The sequence below is a fragment of the Carcharodon carcharias genome, chromosome 2, assembly GCF_017639515.1.
Source record: "Carcharodon carcharias isolate sCarCar2 chromosome 2, sCarCar2.pri, whole genome shotgun sequence".
NCBI classification, from domain to species: domain Eukaryota; kingdom Metazoa; phylum Chordata; class Chondrichthyes; order Lamniformes; family Lamnidae; genus Carcharodon; species Carcharodon carcharias.
In genome coordinates, this window is record NC_054468.1 from 213,304,998 (window position 1) to 213,326,208 (window position 21,211).

At 44.4% G+C, this 21,211-nt stretch overlaps 1 protein-coding gene across 1 annotated transcript in view; it reads right to left on the minus strand.

Annotated features, from left to right (window-relative positions):
* Positions 1-21,211, minus strand: part of ryr2a (ryanodine receptor 2a (cardiac)) — an 806,696-nt gene that overhangs the window by 272,625 nt on the left and 512,860 nt on the right. Inside the window, exon 29 of the mRNA XM_041213076.1 lies at positions 729-937. Within this exon, the coding sequence (XP_041069010.1) occupies positions 729-937 (209 nt within the window). The remainder of the gene's footprint in view (positions 1-728; positions 938-21,211) is intronic.

Sequence of the window (21,211 nt, forward strand, 5' to 3'; positions counted from 1 at the left end):
TCCTCTCTGGAACTGAGATTTTTTTGTCCACGTTTGAACCAAGGCTGTAATGAGATCTAAAGTCGAGAGGTCCTGGCAGAACTCAGCGCATTGGTGAGCAGATTATTAGCGAGTAAGTAGCGAGTAAGATAGCACAGTTGATGATACTTTCCATTGCTTTGCTGATGATTGAGTGTAGGCTGATGGGATGGGAATTGGTTGGATTGGATTTTTGCTTTTTGAAGTGGGATTTGATTTTTTAAAAAGTCATTTATATACCTCAGATCATTATCACTGATATCAGGTTGTGAATTCAATGATGTTACTGTACAACACATATAGCTTTATGATTCAGCAATCCCATCGAGAAAGCTGGACTAGAAGGAAATGTAAATCAGAGAGAGAGCTACAACTTGTATTCTCAATTCTCCTTTCAAGTGTAGCTCCCACTGGACGTACAGGGTCACGGTACTGTTCCTAGTTATTACAGGAAGCAACTACAGAGTGCAAAGACATCTGGGACATGACTCAAAAGCTGAACCAGGCACTTTATTTAAAAGAGGCACCATTAGTATTCAAACCCAATCAATATGAGATGCAATCTGCTTGAAACATGTCACTGGGTTACTGGTGCCTGGCTTTAAATAAACAAACATGACTAACAATTTTCCCGACTCACTCTCCCATTCCTTAGTGACAATGAAATTCCCCTTGAACCTGAGACTAAACCTGGATGCTGTCTGCTGTACCTCAACATGTTCGTGGTTTGCTGGTACAGGAACAAACTGAGGCAGCCGTTTGCTAAACCACATTGTGATGTCTCTGTTCATGTTCACGGCAAAGGGCTCGTAGCCTTCTTGCAGCCCACAAATAGTAAAATACTTCAGTGTGCCAACGTCATTGCCAAAGTTCATCCTGCCAACTTGAGAGAGCCCCAAGCTACACACTGGAATAAAACCTGTGGGGGGGATAAAAATGAAAGCAAAACATTATTGTGGCACTCGCAGCATTAATGTGGGGCATACATTCAATAACTTGGGTGAGAAAAGGACAACTTGGAGACAATTTTGACTTTGGGTATTGTTGAAACATCAGATCAGCCACATAATACACATCTCTGAATTAATTTATTTGACACCGATGGGAAAGAGATCTGATGTATGATATGTGGCTGTTCCAACATTTCCTGTTTTACACTATTGCCCAGAGTCAAAATTTTCTCCCTTGTGTTTGAAACAGCTCAACAATATGTAAATGCTTTTCATTACACTGTTTTCTACATTCATCTATTCTGAGTTCACATGCTGAGTGCTTCCTTTGCCAATTACCCAACTAATTACAGCATCACAATACATGGGAGAAGAAACGGAGGAGATAAATGTAACTCCTGAAATGACTATCTGGATTGAAATTATCATTATTGTACAAATTGTGAACAACCTCTATTGTTTTAGGCGGGATTTTCCAGACCCATCATGATGGGAGCCACTGTGGGAGATAGGGCAGCCCAGCCAAAAGTCCGTTGGATGGAATCGTCCCAGATTTGCACTAAGTGCAGTAACAGGCGGGAAAAAGGACGATTTACCCGCTGGCCACAATGGCGGCTTTTCACACCGTATTGTCTGCTTCCCATCTCATTAATTATGCAGCCTCAAGAAACACACCGTCTCGCTGGCGGGCAGCCTCTGAATCACCCACCACACCGTTACCTCACTGTTTGCTCACTCCGGGTGCTATATCTAAGCTGCAGCCGCGCACACAGTTCTCAGAGGTTGGCCATCCAGTGCAGAAAGAGGGTGAATGATCTCATCCATGCCGCCAGGGTAAGGCAACCATCTCATCACTCTAAAGTCACACACTCACAAGGCCATCACACATTCACTGGCATCTCACTCACTGCCAGCTCAAGAGACATCACTGCTCTCATACACATTCTCATATCTCCACCTGGCCTCATCTCCTCTGGCGACTGCCTCCTCAGCCCTCACCATCTTGAGGTCACTTGCACAGATCAACATGTGCCCCCCACACACACCCTGGGATACCCCCTTCCCCAGTTCAGCCCTCGTCCTGCAGCCTCTTCCCTCGCCTGACGCCTCTTTCTCCCCCTTCCCCAAGCAATCCCTAGCCCTGCAGCCATTGAGGAACCATCCCCGCCTGATGGCTGGTCTGGTAGGTAGAGACCTGCCTGTGAGTGCCCCTAAAGGTTATGTGGTGCTGCCTGCGAAACCTGGCACTGATGACTGCGAGTGCTGCCTGAAGAAAGGTAGGCAAACAAACCTCGAAGTCCCAAGTGAAGCGCAGCTCACCAGGTGCACGTCGCTTATGTACAGTTGTGAAACATGTTGGCATGCAATCACACCGACATTCTCTGATGATCCGGGGTGGGGGTGGATGATTGTGGTGGGCAGGGATTATGATTATATGCAGATGTATTAAAATGACATTCCCAACATCCGGTGACGGGAAGTGCAGCCCACCATTGATGGGTGGAATGGACAATCGCAAAGTGGGTTCACAACGTTGTGAAACCAATTTTTGGCCTTTGTGTCATATTGTTCGCTCTCGCCCGCCATGACATCCGACACCAACGGGAACGGAAAATTCCGGCCATTGATTTTCAGCGGGTTTGGGTGTCCCCGGCGGCGGACAGGGGAGGAAAATCCATCCCTTAATTTCTTTGGATGCTTAGCAATATGTTTCTTTTTTTAAATTATTCATTCATGGGATCTGGGCCTCTCTGGTTAGGCCACCATTTATTGCCCATCCCTAGCTTCCCCTGAGAAAGTGGTAAAAGCAAAATACTGTAGGTGCTGCAGAGCTCTGGAGAAGTCATACAGACTTGAAACATTAACTCTGTTTCTCTCTCCACAGATGCTGCCAGACCTGCTGAGCATTTCAAGCATTTTCTGTATTTATTTGAGAAGGTGGTGGTGAGCTGCCTTCTTGAACCACTGCAGTCCATGTGGCGTAGGCTGTTAGGAAGGGAGTTCCAGGATTTTGACCAAGAGACAATGAAGGAATGGCGTTATATTTCCAAGTCGGAATAGTGAGTGGCTTGGGGGGAGCTTCCAGGTGGTGGTGTTCTCATCTGTCTATTGCCCTTGTCCTTCTAGATGGCAGTGGTCGTGTGTTTGGAAGGTGCTGTTAAGGAGGCTTGGTGAGTTCCTGTAGTGCAGCTTGTACAACAAGCAGATCCAGTGCAGCATCTCCAGAACTGTTATTGACTGGCATTGGCTATGTCTGTTTGGGCTACAAGTTGATCTTACTCCATAATTCGGTCAGCCAATTTATGTACTTGGAAGAAGTTTCTAGCCAAATTTACAGATAGATCATTGCAGGCCAAGGTACAGGTCATGCACTGAAAGATTTTTGGGCAGCCTTTTTTACAACATCCATTGCTAACGGGTACAGAACACCTTCAGCAGCGTTGTGCAGAATTTATTAACAAAGAAATGGGAGCACTATAATGAGTCTGATGCACTTGGAATCAATACTACAGGGCATTGAGCATGTTCATATTAAGCCCACCTCACATGCACTTGTCCAATCTATTACAGGACCTCACAGTTCGCAGTAATTCATATCGTTCATGCCTGCAGTGCATTTTGCACAAATTGTCTTATTAGTCCCTATGACTCATTGAGCAAATGCATATGAGGATTTGTTGAATAGATAATTAAAGTGTGGAAGAAAATAAATTAAGTACTTAAGTGGATGGATTGAAAAACATCTTAATAACCTAACCACGAGCAGCTCAAGCTCCAAGATGCACAAGAGCTACACACTTCAAACAAATCATATCTTTACACAAGCATTCATTTTGTTAGATCAGTAATTCAAGCATTTCAGTTTTTGCAGGTAAGAGGTTGTGGCTTTACCTGTCCAAAGGTTGGTGAGATAAAAGGGTGCCCCTGGTAACAGGTCAACGTTAAAAACAACCACCCTGTAACCACCCCTCATGAAACCACCAAGACCAGCTCACAGCCAGAGGACTACCAGAAACTACAAATATATCGTTCCTACAGCACAGGATGTTCAGTACTAGGAGTTTTCAAAAAATCTTTCTTTGACACTTGTGACTTCAGCTCCAGTTCTGAGCCAGTTCCTTAACAACTGCTGCATCCCAAGCTTGCTAATTATACAATACAGCATTTAGGCATATTTAGGTTTTACAGGCAAAAGGTGCATGCCTAAGCATCCAAGGAGGCAGGTGGGATGCACGCACATAATTTGTACCAGTTGTGCACCACCTATCATGTGCTAAATTCAGGAAAAAAATGGAGACTAGGATCCAAGCCTGAAACAGGCTTTAGGCCTGTTACTTACTCAAATAAGGAACCTATTGCCCTCTTTCTGAAATTACACCAGGTCGGCTGAATTCATGGAAATGTGGTCTACATGAAGCCAAATGTGGTCTACATGCAGCCAAAATAGCAGTCACCAAAGGGACTGCCAAAGGTGATCATCACTGAAAAATACTTAGATAAATCTGGAGCCGAGAGGAGTGCTCCTGCTCCAGCTTCCTTCAGCAGTTCTCAGGTACACTGTAGTACTAAATGTTCCCGCTAATATTTTTAAGAATGTGCGGGCGATTTGTTTCAGTTTTTTTCTGTGCAGCCGTGCACATGTTAATTTAAAGGAGCTGACTTATGCGTGGGGACTTTTGGGTTGCCACTTTGCTGTGCAGCTTAGAGAAATCATTATTGAACTTCATGGCTGGTTCCTGCTTCATAACCCCTTCCTGATTGCTTCTCCATCCCTCCCAGAACCTACCTAAGAGTCGTTATAGCTGACAAGCTGCCTGGGAACGGCCAACATGTGGCTGCAGCTTGCTTCATCCCATTTAAATGTGGCCTGAGATCCAATATTGTGTGTCCTTCGGGCCCACTCTCTGTACCCAGTCATGTCGACTAGCCACACAAAACAATTGCCCAGGTCAATGTCTTTCTGTTCAAACACACTGCCAATTAGCGCTAATTTCATTAAAGCTACTGTGAAATGAACCATGTGGGGATAAAGTGTTGGAAATGCACAAGTCAGCCATCATCTATAAAGGAAACGGAAAGGTTATGACACATCCTGTGCGTATTCTTTATCAGAACCGAAGACAGAGAAAATCAAATTACATTTGAGGAAAAATGAAAAGTAAACAGGAGGGAGAATCATTAGACATTCAAATCACAGTGATGATGCTCATGGTTAAATGATCTGCAAACTAATAAAAAAACAGTTGATCGAAAAGTCCACCATTGTGATGGGGCAGAGAAAGCTATTACATCAGGTGAGAGTTTTCAATAAACAGTAAAAGTCACCCAACACATTTGCTCCCTCCCTGTGATCAGCTTATTTATTGATTCTCTCCCACGCCCCCTCACCTCACTTCTGCCAATCTTACCAAAATAAACGTCTGACTTTCAATAATCAATTCTGGTGAAAAGTGGGCGCCTAAAATGTTATAAGCTGCTGTTATCCCATTTCATTCCATTTCCTCATTTTTTTAAAAGATTAATTTCATTTTCTTTTCCTGACTCAATCTAATTTGTATCTATAATTTTGTTTCTTGTTTTCTCTTACATTTTCTTCATAGTCCAGGCTCCCAGAATCATTTTTGACAGTAGAACTTATTTCTAAAAGGTTGACCTTTCATTTTTTTTTGCAAAGTGGCTTCAGAGGCTGATTTTCAGTTAACTGAAAATCCAAATAATGCAGATTGATCCACCTGATCATAGATGGGGTCAGATAGATTTCTCGTCGCATGTCCCCTCACAAGCAATGTCTTAGCAGGATTCTTGAACCAGCATGTCAAGGTTTTAAAGAAACATAATAAAAAGCAAGAGAGCCAGCAACAGAAAAGGGAGGAAGGCAAGGCCAACAGAAGAAATTTTAAAATTCTTATATCAAATTGCATTTTAAGTGTGTAGCCTAGGGTGGAATCGTCCCAGAATTGCACTAACTGTGCTTGCGGGCGTGTAAAACGACGTTTTACCCACCAGCCGTAATGGCAGATTTTTGCACTGTATTTTCTGCCTCATTAATTATACAGGCACAGGAAACATGCCGTCTCGCTAGCGGGCAGCCTCTGAATCGCCCGCCACACCGTTACCTCACTGTCTCCTCACTCCAGATAACATTTCTAAACTGCTGCGGTGCACACAGTTCTCAATGCTTGCAGCCCAGGACTGCTCCAAGGAAGACATGGCCCTGAAAACCAAGAGGAGTTCAGTGACCCATCACTGGAATGCCTTTTGGAGGCCCACCGTGATGTCCACTGCCCCCACTCTGGCCCCAGGAGGTCCAGCAATCTCACCACTCTGGTTTGGGAGGCAGTGGCAGTGGTGGTCAGTGCCAATGTTGTACAGAAGAGGTTGGCTATCCAGTGCAGAAAGAGGATGAATTATCTCATGCCAGGGTAAGGCAACCATCTCAAGATTCTAAACTCACACACTCACAAGCCCATTACACATTTACTGGCACCTCACTCACTGCCAGCTCAAAGGACATCACCACTCACTCATACACACCCTCATATCTCCATCTGGTCTCACCTCCTCTGGAGACTGCCTCCTCAACCCTCACCATCTTGAGGCCACGTGCACATATCAACATGTGCCCCCACACACACCCTGGGATATCCCCCTTCCCCAGTACACCCCTCACCCTGCACCCTTTTCCCTTGCCTGAGGCCTCTTCTCCCCACTTCCCCAAGCAAGCCCTGGCCCTCCAGCTTTCAAAAAGCCTTATGGTTGGTCAGGTAGGTAGAAACCTGCCTGTGTGGCCCCCTTAAAAGTGACGTGGTGCTGCCTGTGAAGCCTGGCTCTGATGATCATGAGTGCTACCAAAAGCAAGGTAGTCAAACAAACCTTGGAGTCCCGAGCAAAGTGCAGCTCACCAGGCGCACGTCGCTTATGTACAGTTGTGAAACACGTACAGACGTGCCTGGATGATCCAGCGTGGGGGATGATTCCGGCAAGCAGGGCTTATAATGAGATGCTAACGTATTGAAATTAGGTTCCCAACATGCAGCGGAGAGAAACACAGCCCACCATTGGCGGCTGGAGCGAACGATCACGAACTGGTTTTACGACGACGTGAAACCGATTTTTGCGATTTCCTGATATTTTCCACTTAAGCCTGCAGCAAACGGGAGCAGACGGTTCCGCACCTAGTTTTATTGCCTGAAATTCAAGTAGATTCACTGCAACAATATGAACGTTAACTCTCAATGGCACACAAATTTTAAAAAAGATTGGCCCAGAAACAAGACGCAAAATCTGAATACATTGAAGCACCGTAGAATTTTGCAGCACTGAAACAGGTCATTGGCATACAAGCCTTTTACCTGTCTACTTCATCTCACGTATACAACATATAATTTCTTACAGTGTTATTAAGCTACCACAAACAGGACTGAACCCACTGGGGATTGGAAGCAGTGAATTTTCTCATTCTGCCCTGTTCACCCCGGCCATAACAGATATACTTCACAACTCCAAGTGCTGAAAATCAATCATAGCTTTTCTTGGCTTAATTGATATTTTGTAGGTGCAGACCAACAATTCAGCCATGTTCGCATCCTGTTCATTCAAGGGGTTAGCAGGGTATATAATTATACTTTGCATTTGAATTATTCAAAAGTTTTATACACTCCCCAATGTCAAGTTGTCGGTCACTGCTAAAAATTCACTCTGGGCTCTCTCTCTAAGTGCAAACAGAACACAGTATCGGTGACAGTTTGCAATACATCAGCTGGGTGAGAATCCTGGAACTCCCTCCCCAATAGCACTGCGGGTGTACCTACACCACGTGGAACTGCAGCATTCAAGAAGGGGGCTCACAACCACCTTGTCGAGGGCGATTAGGAATGGGCAATATACGCTGACTGAGTCAACGACGCCCATATCCCGTAAATGAATTAAAAAAAAATCATTTGCTAATTTCCTTTGACGTTGCTCGTGCAGAAAAATAATTGCTTCCCTTCAGCGCTCACCACTGATAGCAAATAAACCTCCACAGGAACTGAACACCATCCGCACGGTGAGAATTTTAGCCACCTTGATGGAGAGTGGATTTCCTCCCAGTGTGGCTGGCAGCAGCACAGTGCATTGCAGGCATAAAACAGCAGGGAGTTGTGTGCATAACTTGCAGTCACTGTACCACAAATAATGTATAAAGCAGGCTGCTGCAGTAAATGAGCACTGGAAAATCATAGCTTTAGTAGACAATTAAATTTACAAATTTAAACATTTTAAAAGTACAATAATAGAGTCGAGGTTTTTTTCCCTCGAAAGGGAAAGGTAGGACAAACAAAGCCAGAGCTCCCTGGATGACCAAAGAGATTGAAATTACTTTAAAGAAGAAAAAATGTGTTTATGATAGATGTCAGGTAGAAATACAACAGAGAACCAGGCTGACTATAGATGGTTTACAGGAGAGATGAAGAGGCAAATAAGAAAAGCAAAGAGGGAGTATGAAAAGTGACTGGCAGCCAACACAAAAGGGAATCCCAAAGACTTCTACAGGCATACAAATAGTAAAACGGTGGTAAAAGGAGGAGTAGGGGTGATTAGGGACCAAAAAATGGATCTGCACATGAAGGCAGAGAGCATAGCTGAGGTATTAATTGAATACTTTGCATCTGTCGTTACCAAGGAAGAAGGTGCTACCCAGGCCATGTTGAAAGAGGATCTAATTCAGATACTACAAGGGTTTAAAATTAATAGAGGATGTAATGGATAGGCTGTCTGTACTTAAAGTTGACAAGGCACTGGGATAGATGAGGTGCATCTAAGGATACTGAGGAAAGTGATAGTGGAAATTGCAGAGGCACTAGCCTTAGATTCAGGGGTGGTGCCAAAGGACTGGAGAATTGCAAATGTTAGACCTTTGTGCAAAAAAGGGGGGGTTAAGCTCAGCAACTACAGACCAGTCAGTTTAACTTATGTTGTGAGAAATCTTCCAGAAACAATAATCCAGGACAAAATTAATAGTCACATGGAGAAATGCGGGTTAATTAAGGAAAGTCAGCATGGATTTCTTAAGGGAAAATCATGTTTAACTAACTTGCTGAGTTTTTTGAAGAGGTAACAGAGCGGGTTGATGAGGGCAATGCTGTGTTGTACATGGACTTCCAAAAGGCATTTGATACAGTGCCACACAACAGCCTTGTGAGCAATGTTACAGCTCATGGAATAAAAGGGACAATAACAACATGGTTATGAAATTGACGGAGTTACAGGAAACAGAGAGCAGTGGTTAAAAGATGTTTTTCAGGCTGGAGGAAGGTTTGTAGTGGAGCTCCCCAGGGGTCAGTGTTGGGACCCTTGCTTTTCCTGATATATAGTAATGACCTAGACCTGGATATACAGAGCCCAATTTCAAGGTTTGCAGATGATGTGAAACTTGGAAGAATTGTGAACTGTAAGGATAGTGTAACTGTGAGGGCGTGGATAAGTTGGTGGAATGGGTGGACAGGTGGCAGATGAAGTTCAATGCAGAGAAATTTGAAATGATTAGTTTTGGTAGAAAGAACATGGAGAGACAATATAAAATAAAAGGTACAATTCTAAAGGGATGCAGGAGCAGAGGGACCTGGGTGTATATGTGCAAAGTCATTGAAGGTGGCAGGACAGGCTGAGAGAGCAGTTAATAACACATACAGTATCCTAGGCTTTATTCGTAGGGTCATAGAGTACAAGAGCAAGGAGGTTGTGCTGAACTTGTACAGGACACTAGTTAGATCTCAACTGGGGTACTGCGCCAATTCTGGGCGTTGTACTTTGGGAAGGGTGTGAGAGCATTGAAGAGAGTGCAGAAAAGATTCACAAGAATGGTTCCAGGGATGAGGAACTTCAGTTATGAAGATAGATTGGAGAAGTTGGGACCGTTTTCCTTGGAGAAAAGAAGGCTTTTATGGAGATCTGTTAGAGATATTCAAAATCATGAGGGGTCTGGACAGAGTAGATAGGGAGAAACTTCCCACTCATGAAAAAGTGATATGAGAAAAACGTTTTTCATGCAGCAAGTGGTTAAGGTCTGGAATACACAGTCTGAGTGTGTGGTGGAGGCAAGTTCAACTGAAGCATTCAAATGGGATTTAGACCGTTATCTGAAGAGGATGACTGTGTAGGGTTACGGGGAGAAGGCGGGAGAATGGCACTCACTAAGGGAACTGCTGATTCGGAGAGCTGGTGCAGACAGGATGGGCTGAATGGCCTCCTTCTGTGCTGTAACAATTTTGTGATCAGGTAAACAGTCACTCGATAGTACAGATCTTGAACATTGCTGAAAGGGGAGACATGTTGCCAAAGCTTTTGGTCTTGCACTTTTCAGGACAAATACAAGAATACCAAATTTCAAATGATCAAGGAGCATAGAGGGATTGGTGAGTGAGTAGTGAGAACAGGAGGGAACAGGTAACCAGCAAAGACCACAGGACAGCCTGGAAGCAGAAAACACAGGCAGGAGAGAAAGCAAAGAACAAATGTGGGCCAGGGACAAGTGGAAAGCATGGTCTGGAGCAGTGGGGAAGGTGAAAGGATGGGGCTATGGGGTGGGGGAAGAAGGAAATTGTGGAGAGCACAGAAGGGGCAGGAAAGTAAAGGGGGCCAGGAAGCAGAGAGCACCAGTGGCTAGAACATATGCAGGAAACACAGTTGGGCCAGGGCAAAAGTAGAGAAGACATGGAGGTGGGGACACGGAATTGGAAGAGAGCAAAAGAATACCAGGATAAAGTGTAAAGCAAAGGGGTCAGGAAGCATGGAGTATAGGGTGACCAAGGGGTAAGAGAGCAGATACATGCAGGAAGCACACACGAGCAAAGCCCAAGGCAGCAGTGAGGAGCAGAGAGCAAGGTGAATCACGTAGGTAATTAAATGTGTTTTAAATGACTGAGCCTCAATCTTTTTAACAGAAGGTGAAGATACTTTTAAAACAGTGATTCCTTAATTATGAAAGGTAAAGCATGCAGAAAATGAATTAAATGGCGTTGGCTCAAAAGAAATAATTAAACATATCCTCAATAGTCAGTTGAGAAGAAGAGGTTGGTTACTGTTCCAGAGTCTTTAGAATATGTTTATGTTTCAAGGACAACCAGGTTGGGCTGGTTACCAAGCAAAAGTGGAAGACGAAGTAGCCCTGTTTTGGGTAGTTTGAGTGAATGGTCAGAGGTGTGGCTGGACTGACTTGGACCACAACTGCGTCTGAACAAACAGCAGTAGCTGCCACGGCTTTTCTCTGATGTTGGTGCTGTCAGGATACAGACCCAGTGAAGTCCAACAACAACACCTTGCATTTATACAGAGCCTCTGAAGTAGTAAAACATCCCAAGGCACATCATTTTGACAGACATTTTGAGATTGAGCCAAAAGCAGTGCTGGACCTTCTTGTACATGCTGGAGTTCGTTGAGGGTAGAGGAAGGTACACTCTTGTGCAGACAGATCATTTCCAGCAGACACGTTTCTGTGTTTTGTTGATGGGGCTCCTGGGAGGTTCCTCTATTAAACCTAGTGGTTTTTGTGATTTGTTTTTTATATATGATAAAGGACTCATGGCAGAGTGGATAAGCAACAGTTGTGGCCACTGTAACAACCAGAAATCAGGAACCTGAAGTGTGATTTGGGGGAAAATTGAAACTGGAGGGAAACATTTTGGCCTAGAAATTCAATGACTTTGCATTTACAGGCATAAAACAGGTACAAATACACCCAATGTGGCCACAAACTGACTATGGGTTGCTGCTGACCCAAGGACCAACATCACCACAGGGATGAATTGGCACAACCCAATTTCTAGGCCTTTGTGTAAATAGTTTTGGTGAGTAACAGGGGTGAAATATAAACAATTTAAAAGTTGAAAAATACTATTCGAGTTAGAAAAAAAGACACTTGACTAACAAGAAAAATAAAGTGGACAGACAAGAGCAACAGCAGTAATATAAATGACGGCCATGTGTATATAACAGATATGACAAACACAAAAAAAATCTTAACAATTTAATTATCATCATACAGTCAGGTCAGCAAAGTCTGTCATTCTGATGCAGTAAGCTGCTTAAACTAAACAAGCTGATTAAGTCCAGGGGCAAGAACCTAAACTGGTTTTATACAAAGTCACATGAAACTAGGTTACAAGCTACAATACCGTTCAGAATTGGGATGAACTCTGTCTCTGCAACAATGCCAATACAGAGTCATAGAAGTCTACAGCACAGAAAAAGGCCCTTCGGCCCATCGAGTCTGCGCCGGTCAAACAATATGAGAGTTCTGCTGATCTGACAGGAATTCAACACTAGAAAACAAAAACAAATAATTAGCATTTGTGACAACTAGAAAGTTTACACAGAGGACAACATTTTCTTTGGTGTTGCTAATGTAAATGCTTCAGCTTTCAGGACACAGTCCTATATTGCTACAATCGCTCTATAACTCACCCTATTCTATTCAGTACATTTATTTATGCTGCATCACACAGGAGGTGGTGAATTATTAATGTGGCATCTCATGGTGAAGCAGCCTGCACTTACAAAGCTCCAATGTATTAGGCCATGTTTCACAACAGCAAAATGTTTTCCTCTCTTTCTTCTTAGAGGCGCTGATTGAAAATAATGAGTGCACATCAGCTGAAACATTTCTCATGTAACAGTCCAGGCAGTGAGTACAGTGAGTTAAGGCTTTGTGCCTTAGCACGAGGAGCATTCGCAATAAAGTGGACGAATTAACCGCGCAAATAGATGTAAACAGGTATAATATAGTCGGGATTACGGAGACATAGCTGCAGGGTGACCAGGAATGGGAACTGAACATCCAGGGGTATTCAGTATTTAGGAAGGACAGACAAAAGAAAAAGGCGGTGGAGTTACATTGCTGGTTAAAAAGGAAAATAACGCAATAGTGAGGAGAGATATTAGCTCCGACGATGTGGAATCTGTATGGGTAGAGCTGAGAAACACTAAGGGGCGAAAAACGTTAGTGGGAGTTTTATATAGACCCCCAAACTATTGTGGCAATGTTGGGAATGTCATTAAACAGGAAATTAGAAATGCATACAATAAAGGAACATCTGTAATTATGGGTGACTTTAATCTGCATATAGATTGGGCATAAATCAAATTAGTAACAATACCGTAGAGGAGGAATTCCTGGAATGTATACGGGATGGTTTTCTGGACCAATACGTTGAGGAACCAACTAGAGAACAAGCCATCCTAGACTGGGTATTGCATAATAAGAAAGGAATAATTAGCAATCTAGTTTGCGAGGCCCCTTGGGGATGAGCGGCCATAATATGATAGAATTCTTCATCAAGATGGAGAGTGAAGTAGTTGATTCTGAGACTAGGGTCCTGAATCTTAATAAAGGAAACTACAATGGTATGAGACGCGAGTTGGCTATGATGGATTGAGAAACGTTACTTAAAGGGATGATGGTGGATAGGCAATGGCAAACGTTCAAAGCGCGCATGGGTGAACTGCAACAATTGTTTATTCCTGTCTGGCGCAAAAGTAAAATAGGAAAGGTGACCAAACCATGGCTTACAAGGGAAATTAGAGATGGTATTAGATCCAAGGAAGAGGCATACAAATTGGCCAGAAAAAACAACAGACCTGAGGATTGGGAGCAGTTTAGAATTCAGCAAAGGAGGACCAAGGGATTGATTAAGAAGGGGAAAATAGAATACAAGAATAAACATGTGGGGAACATAAAAACTTACTGTAAAAGTTTCTATAGGTATGTGAAGAGAAGAAGATTTGTGAAGACAAATGTAGGTCCCTTACAGTTAGAAACAGGGGACTTTATAATGGGAAACAAAGAAATGGCTGACCAACTAAATACATAATTTGGTTCTGTCTTCACAAAGGAGGACACAAATAACATACCAGAAATGTTGGGGAACACAGGGTTTAGTGAGAGGGAGGAACTGAAAGAAATCAGTATTAGTAGGGAAATGGTGTTGGAGGAATTGATGGGATTGAAGGCCGATATATCCCCTGGGCCTGATAATCTACATCCCAGAGTACTTAAGGAAGTGGCCCCAGAAATAGTGGATGCGTTGGTGGTCATCTTCCGAGATTCTATAGACTCTGGAACAGTTCCTACAGATTGGAGGGTAGCTAATGTAACCCCACTATTTAAAAAGGGAGGTAGAGAGAAAATAGGGAATTATAGACCAGTCAGCCTAACATTGGTAGTGGGGAAAAAGAGTCCATTATAAAAGATTTAATAGCTGAGCACTTGGAAAACAGTGGCAGAATCAGATAAAGTCAGCACGGATTTACGAAAGGGAAATCATGCTTGACAAGTCTACTGGAAATTTTCGAGGATGTAACTGGAGTTGATGAGGGGGAGCCAGTGGATGTGGTTTATTTGGACTTTCAGAAGGCTTTCGACAAAGTCCCACATAAGAGATTAGTGTGTAAAATTAAAGCGCATGGGATTGGGGGTAGTGTATTGAGATGGATAGAAAACTGGTTGGCAGACAGGAAACAATTGGTAGGAATAAACCGGTCTTTTTCCGAGTGGCAGGCAGTGACTAGGGGGTTACCGCAGGGATTGGTGCTGGGACCCCAGCTACTCACAATATATATTAATGATTTAGATGAGGGAACTAAATGTAATATCTCCAAATTTGTAGATGACACAAAGCTGGGTGGGAGGGTGAGCTGTGAGGAGGATGCAGAGATGCTTCAGTGTGATTTGGACAAGCTGAGTGAGTGGACAAATGCAAAGCAGATGCAGCATAAAGTGGATAAATGTGAGGCTATCCACTTAGATAACAAAAATGAGAAGGCAGATTATTATCTGAATGGCTATAAATTGAAAGAGGGGAATGTGCAACAAGACCTGGGTTTCCTCGTACACCAGTCGCTGAAGGTAAGCATGCAGGTGCAGCAGGCGGTAAAGACGGCAAATGGTAAGTTGGCCTTCATAGTGAGAAGATTCAAGTACAGGAGCAGGGGTGTCTTGCTGCAATTATACAGGGCCTTGGTGAAACCACAATTGGAATATCGTGTGCAGTTTTGGTCTCCTTATCTGAGGAAAGATGTTCTTGCTATAGAGGGAGTGCAGCGAAGGTTTACCAGACTGATTCCTGGGATGGTGGGACTGACATATGAGGAGAGATTGAGTCTCTTAGGATTATATTCGCTGGAGTTCAGAAGTATGAGGGGGGATCTCATAGAAACCTATAAAATTCTAACAGGACTAGACAGGGTAGATGCAGGAAAGATGTGCCCGATGGTGGGGGAGTCCAGAACCAGGGGTCACAGTCTGAGGATACTGGGTAGACCATTTAGGACTAAGTTAAGGAAAAATTTCTTCACCCAGAGAGTGGTGAGCCTGTGGGATTCGCTTCCACAGAAAGTAGTGGAGGCCAAAACATTGTATGTTTTCAAGAAAGAGTTAGATATAGCTCTTGGGGCGAAAGGGATCAAAGGATATGGGGAGAAAGCGGAAGCAAGCTATTGAGTTGTATGATCAGCCATGATCATATGAATGGCGGAGCAGGCTTGAAGGGCTGAATGGCCTACTCCTGCTCCAAGTTTCTATGTTTCCATGTTTACTGGTAAACTATTTTCTGTAGTCGTTACAGATGATTCATCACCAACATTGACACACGTGACATTCCTAGCAGGAGTCTACAGGTAGCGATGAGGAGAGGCACACCCAACTGACATTCGCTGCTTCTTACCAACCGCCCCCCCAACAAACCTCTCCACTCCACCCCCCCCCCCTCCCCCCAACACACACACACACTTTTCTAGCATTCCTGCTGTCATTGCATTTCTGGTCAGATGTAAAATGTTGAAAATCTAAAAAGATAAGGGACCCTGCTAGAAAAGCAAGTCAGTCAGCACCTGAAAAGGGAAGAGACAACATAACATTTCCTACACTGGAACCCTTTATATGACTGAAAAACAACAAAGAGGGGAGAGAACAGGTAAACGTCAAGAGTCAGGAATATTTACTCCTGTCACAAAGAAACAGTTTAATAAGTTTGAGAGTTCACAAACAACCTTAATAAAAAGATAGGAAGTAAAAATCAGTGAATAATGTATGAATTAATATGAGTCAGCTCAATGTGGTAGCAAATAGGCTTTGAAAGAACAAATGGGTATGAATAGCCATGGGAAAGATACACACAAATAAAAATGCTATGGAATGAAATGAAAAGTGAATGAGACATAGCCAAGATCACTAACAGTACCCAGGCCAAGAATTAAATCTGGGTTCTTACTACTGTTTGTGACCTAGTTCCATTCTATGAACAAGTTGACCAACTGATCCATCAGTGGATATACACTTGTACTAATTTTGGAAAGATGCATTGGCTGGGATTTTACCAGCCCTACAGAGAATGCTGGGAGGTGGGGTGGGAATAAAATCGGGCGGGATGGTGGGGATCAACATTTTACCAGCAGTTTCAAAGGGAATGAAGTATAAAAATAGGGAAGTTTTGCTAAGACTATACAAGGCACTAGCTAGACAACACTTAGAATACTGTGAACAGTTTTGGTCCCCTTATCGAAGGAAAGATATACTGGCATTGGAAGCAGTCCAGAGAAGGTTCACTAGGTTGATCCCGGGGATGGAGGGATTTTCTTATGAGGAGAGGTTGAGTAGGTTGGCCTGTACTCACTGGAGTTTAGAAAAATGAGAGGTGACCTTATTGAAACACATATGATTCTTAGGGGGCTTGATAAGGTGGATGCTGAGAGGCTGTTTCCCCTTGGGGGAGATTCTACGACCAAAGGGCATAATCTCAGAGTAAAAGGCCACCCATTTAAGACAGAGATAAGGAGGAATTTCTTCTCTCAAAGGGTGGTGAATCTGTGAAATTCTTTACCGCAGAGAGCTGTAGAAGCTGGATTGTTAAGTATATTCAAGGTTGACATAGACAGATTTTTAATCAGTAAGGGAATCAAGGGCTATGGAGAAAAGGCAGGAAAGTGGAGTTGAGGGTTATCAGATCAGCCATGATCTCATTGAATGGCGGAGCAGACTTGATGGGCCGAATGGCCTGCTTCTGCTGCTACGTCTTATGGTCTTATGGTCTTTCGCCACATCTGATGTATTACCAATGATGGGCGGCCACTTCACCACCAGGTCCACCCTGCAACCTCGCTATGGACTTGAGGGGGGGGGCCTCCTGATCAGGCACCCTGATCAGGCTACTCCAGCAGCAAAGCCTGCCCCCGCTGCCCACACAGCACCCACATACCCTGCTGACGGGGCCTGCCTAGCTGGCCCCAACGAGCCTGATCTGAATTACCTTAACTCTGGGGCCTCCTCCATCATGGCTGGTTCTGGCCTGCTGCAGTCCCAGCAGTGGCCACCACTCCCGGGACCTCCAATTGGCTGGCATCTCTTGGGGCAGGGCCTCTTCCCTTAAAGAGACTGAAGCCCCGACTGCAGGCAGTTATTTGCCTAAGGAAGGTAATATGACGTCAGGGCTTCCATGACAGCTCAGAGCAGGGTTGCCCCCAAGTTTCTGGCCAGTGGGAGAGGGCCACCGCCACCCCATAAAGTCCCAACCACTTCATCTATACTGTAAAGAGATAGCCTGAGTGTCCTTTATTTGAAAATTGCTCCTTTTTACAATCTGGAATGTATACTCAGTAGAAATGACTGCTATCTTTTGAAGGTGCTATTTCCATCCAAATAATCAGATCAGATTCTTAATGACACTGAGGAACAGTGCAGATTCATATCTTTGAACCTGAGAAACAGGAGGCCAAAATGTGTGTTCCTCACTCCTATTTATGTAAAGCTAATTCCACCATATATATATCAGAAGAATAATATCGACAGCTGAGAAGACGCAATTGAGATTAAATATTAACAAAGTCAGTCAGGCGAACAGAATAATTAAGGAGGCACAGTTTTGTTAAAACTCTGCTCTCTGATGCTAATAATCTAACTGGATGTCAATAGAATTAAAACCCTTCTGCTGAACCTATCAAAAGTGACACTCATTAGGAAGTTTCTTTTGAAAATAGCAGTTATCTGCTTGGTCAGAGGAGAAAATTCCTCAATCAAAATGTTCAGCAATCGGTGACTTTACTGAATGTGATAAGATATGTGAATCAGTTCTGTACCGTGTTATTACAGCATTGGCTAATGTATTATTAATCTTGTTCGACTTTGCAAACTCTTGGTGCATTTAAAAACCAAAGCTCGTACAAGTTAATTTCTCAGAGTCTGTTATTACATCTCATTTCGTCAAACACAGCAGGTTCTCTGCCTACTCTGTCTCTCATCCTTTTCAGGCTATCCGCTGTGTTAGCAGATGAAGGACATGTCATGAATATAAAACAGCATACATCAGGTGCTACGAGAGGCTCTCTCAACACAACACTCAGACTGCAAAATGTTCTCAAATTCAATTATTCTTCACTGGATACATTTCATGATTGATGATGAAATAATTATGTCCCAGGAAAAAACTGCTAATAGATGCCTCCGTGCAGTAATCCAACGGTTGATTTTAAACTTGCCTGCCAGGAGGAAAGATGTGGACAGGCTCTCAGAATGAAGGCTCTTGCAAGACCCACGATCCTGGCAGCATGTCCCCAGCATCCCTGACATTTTATTGTCTTGGTTTTTGACAGTATACATGGGGCATCATAAATGTTGAAATGCCAGTGTCCAATGATATCACCGGGACCTCACCACCACTTATTCTCAGTCTCTGGCCATGCAATTTCTCACTCTCACCAGAGACCCTCCACCCCAATCCCACAGACCTCAGGCAGAAGTCAGCATCAGGAAATTTAAATTGGGCTATGGGAGATGGCTTTTTAATTCTTTCTAGAAGAAAAGGGGTGCTTGGTGGGTCTTGGACAGTTTGCCAGCTGTTTCAGAAACAAGCATTTGTGACTCCTGCTCTGAGTTAATATCAGGATTTTAGTTTCAGCATGTTTCCTAGTTTCAGAGAAAGGCTGCTAAAGCATCAGTCAAGGATCTGCATGGCTCAGCCAGACATTAACGTACAAACGCGGAAATACCTGTCAACACTGCCAAGTTACAAATCAAAATTTAATAGTCAAGACTGACATAGATAGTTTACTAACTCATTGCTACAACCTGTCAACGTTACAGTGTGTTAGCAGGTCCCAAAATGTTGATTGCTCATGGCCAATTTTCAAAAGGCATGTCAGAAAATTTCAAAACACAGATTATCAACTCAGGAAATTTTGCTTTAGCTGTATCCTTGTGTTCTGTCCTCCAACTGCTGCTCCATCTATGTGGCCACCTTTCATTTACGTACAAACACCGTTTATCTTTGCCAGAGGTCTCTTGGGTAGTACCTTATAAAACACTTCTCAAAAATCCAAACAACGCATAGCTATTTTGGTTCCTTTGATAATCTACTTTTGGGCTTCGGGAAACCCAGCAGGGAAAAAGAGACGAGAGCTGCTGGCTGCATAAGATCTGTACCTTTTACAGCAGTGCTTGTGGGCCAAGGGGAGCAGGGAGGTGTCCTTCAGTCCCAACATGGGAACCTGTAAGCCGCCCCACAATCTACCTGCTCACCCTTCAACCTTGCACTCCCCTCCAACTGTCATCTCACGCGCCACCACCCCATACCCAACCATCGTCTCTCACTCTCACACATCCCGACTGCAACCTCTCCCTCCCTCCCTCCTGCTCCTCTGCTGTGTCCTTGTGGTGCTGCCTTTCCCACCCAACAGGCAGCTACTCTGTCAGTTGGGCTGGGTGTTGGGCAAGAAACCTGGAGAAAAAAATGCACAGAGACTAGGGGCGGAATGGTCCCAAGTTTGCACTAAGTGCAGTAGGTGGAGGGTAAAACAACGTTTTATCCACCAGCTGCAATGGCGGCATTTCATGCCAAACCCGCTGCGTAACTTATGCATCCCCTTGGAACACACCATTTCGATGGCGGGCGGGCTCTCATTTGCCTGCCACACCATCACCTCGCTGCTTCATCATGCCGGGCACCGTATTTAAAGTCCAGCTGCGCGCACACATCTCAGTGCTTCCAGCCCACGGCTACTGCTTTCACGAAAGGCAAAAAGACTGCAGCCCCCAGATTTAGTGATGCCTTTTGGACAGCGTGGAGGCCAACCATGATGTCCTCTACCCCTGCTCTGGCTGCAGGATGGGCAATGGCATGACCAACCAGGCTAGGGAGGCAGTGGCAGTGGTGATCAGTGCCAATGCTGCACTGAAGAACTTGGCCATCCAATGTAGACAGAGGATGAATTATCTCATCTGTGCAGCCAGGGTAAGGCAACCATCTCATCACTCTAAACTCACGCACTCAAGCCCACCACACATTCACTGGCATTTCACTCACTGCCAGCTCAAGGGACATCACCACCCATTCTCTCACACATACCCTCACATGTCCATCTGGCCTCATCTCCTCTGGAGACTGCCTCCTCAGCCCTCACCATCTTGAAGCCACTTGCACAGATCAACACGTGCCCCCAAACACTCTGTGTTACCCTTCTTCCCCAGTACAGCCCTCACCCTGCAGCCTCTTCACTTTCCTGAGGCCACTTCTCCCCTTCGCCAAGCAAGACCTTGCCCTGCAGCCATTGAAAAGCCGCCCACACATGGCTGATCTGGTAGGTAGAGGTCTGCCATGAGCCCCTCTAAAAGTGATGTGGTGCCTGTCTGTGAAGCCTGGCACTGATGACTACGAGTGCTGACCAAAGCAAGGTAGGCAAACAAACCTTGAAATCCAGAACAAAGTGCAGCCCACCAGCTGCACATCGCTCATGTGCTGTTGTGAGATACATCCGCATGTTTTCCTGCCGACCTGGGCAGACGAACCAGCTGGAGGGGTGGGGGTGGGGGCCCAGATCCGGCAGGCAGGCATGACAATGATACACTACTGTGTACACATCTGATGGCAGAGAATGCAGCACACCATCGATGGGCTGAGCAGACAATCGCGAACTCGTTTCACACCACCGTGAAACTGATCGTGTCATATTGTCCGCTCACGCCACCTAACACGCCCAACACTAGCTGGCACAGAACATCCCAGCCTACGTTTTCCGTTCATAACTCCGCCCAATGCTTCCAGCATGTACTTGGTAAATATCGAGGTCACAGAATCTAAGTGTATTCTCTCCTGGGGCCTTTATTTATAATGTAGGTTACTTAAAGAAATCAAATAAACTGGTTGGGTAGGATCTTCTCCTTCTGAATCCATGTTAAATTTTCTATTCTGAATTATGGTAGTGCTCAAGAATATACCTGA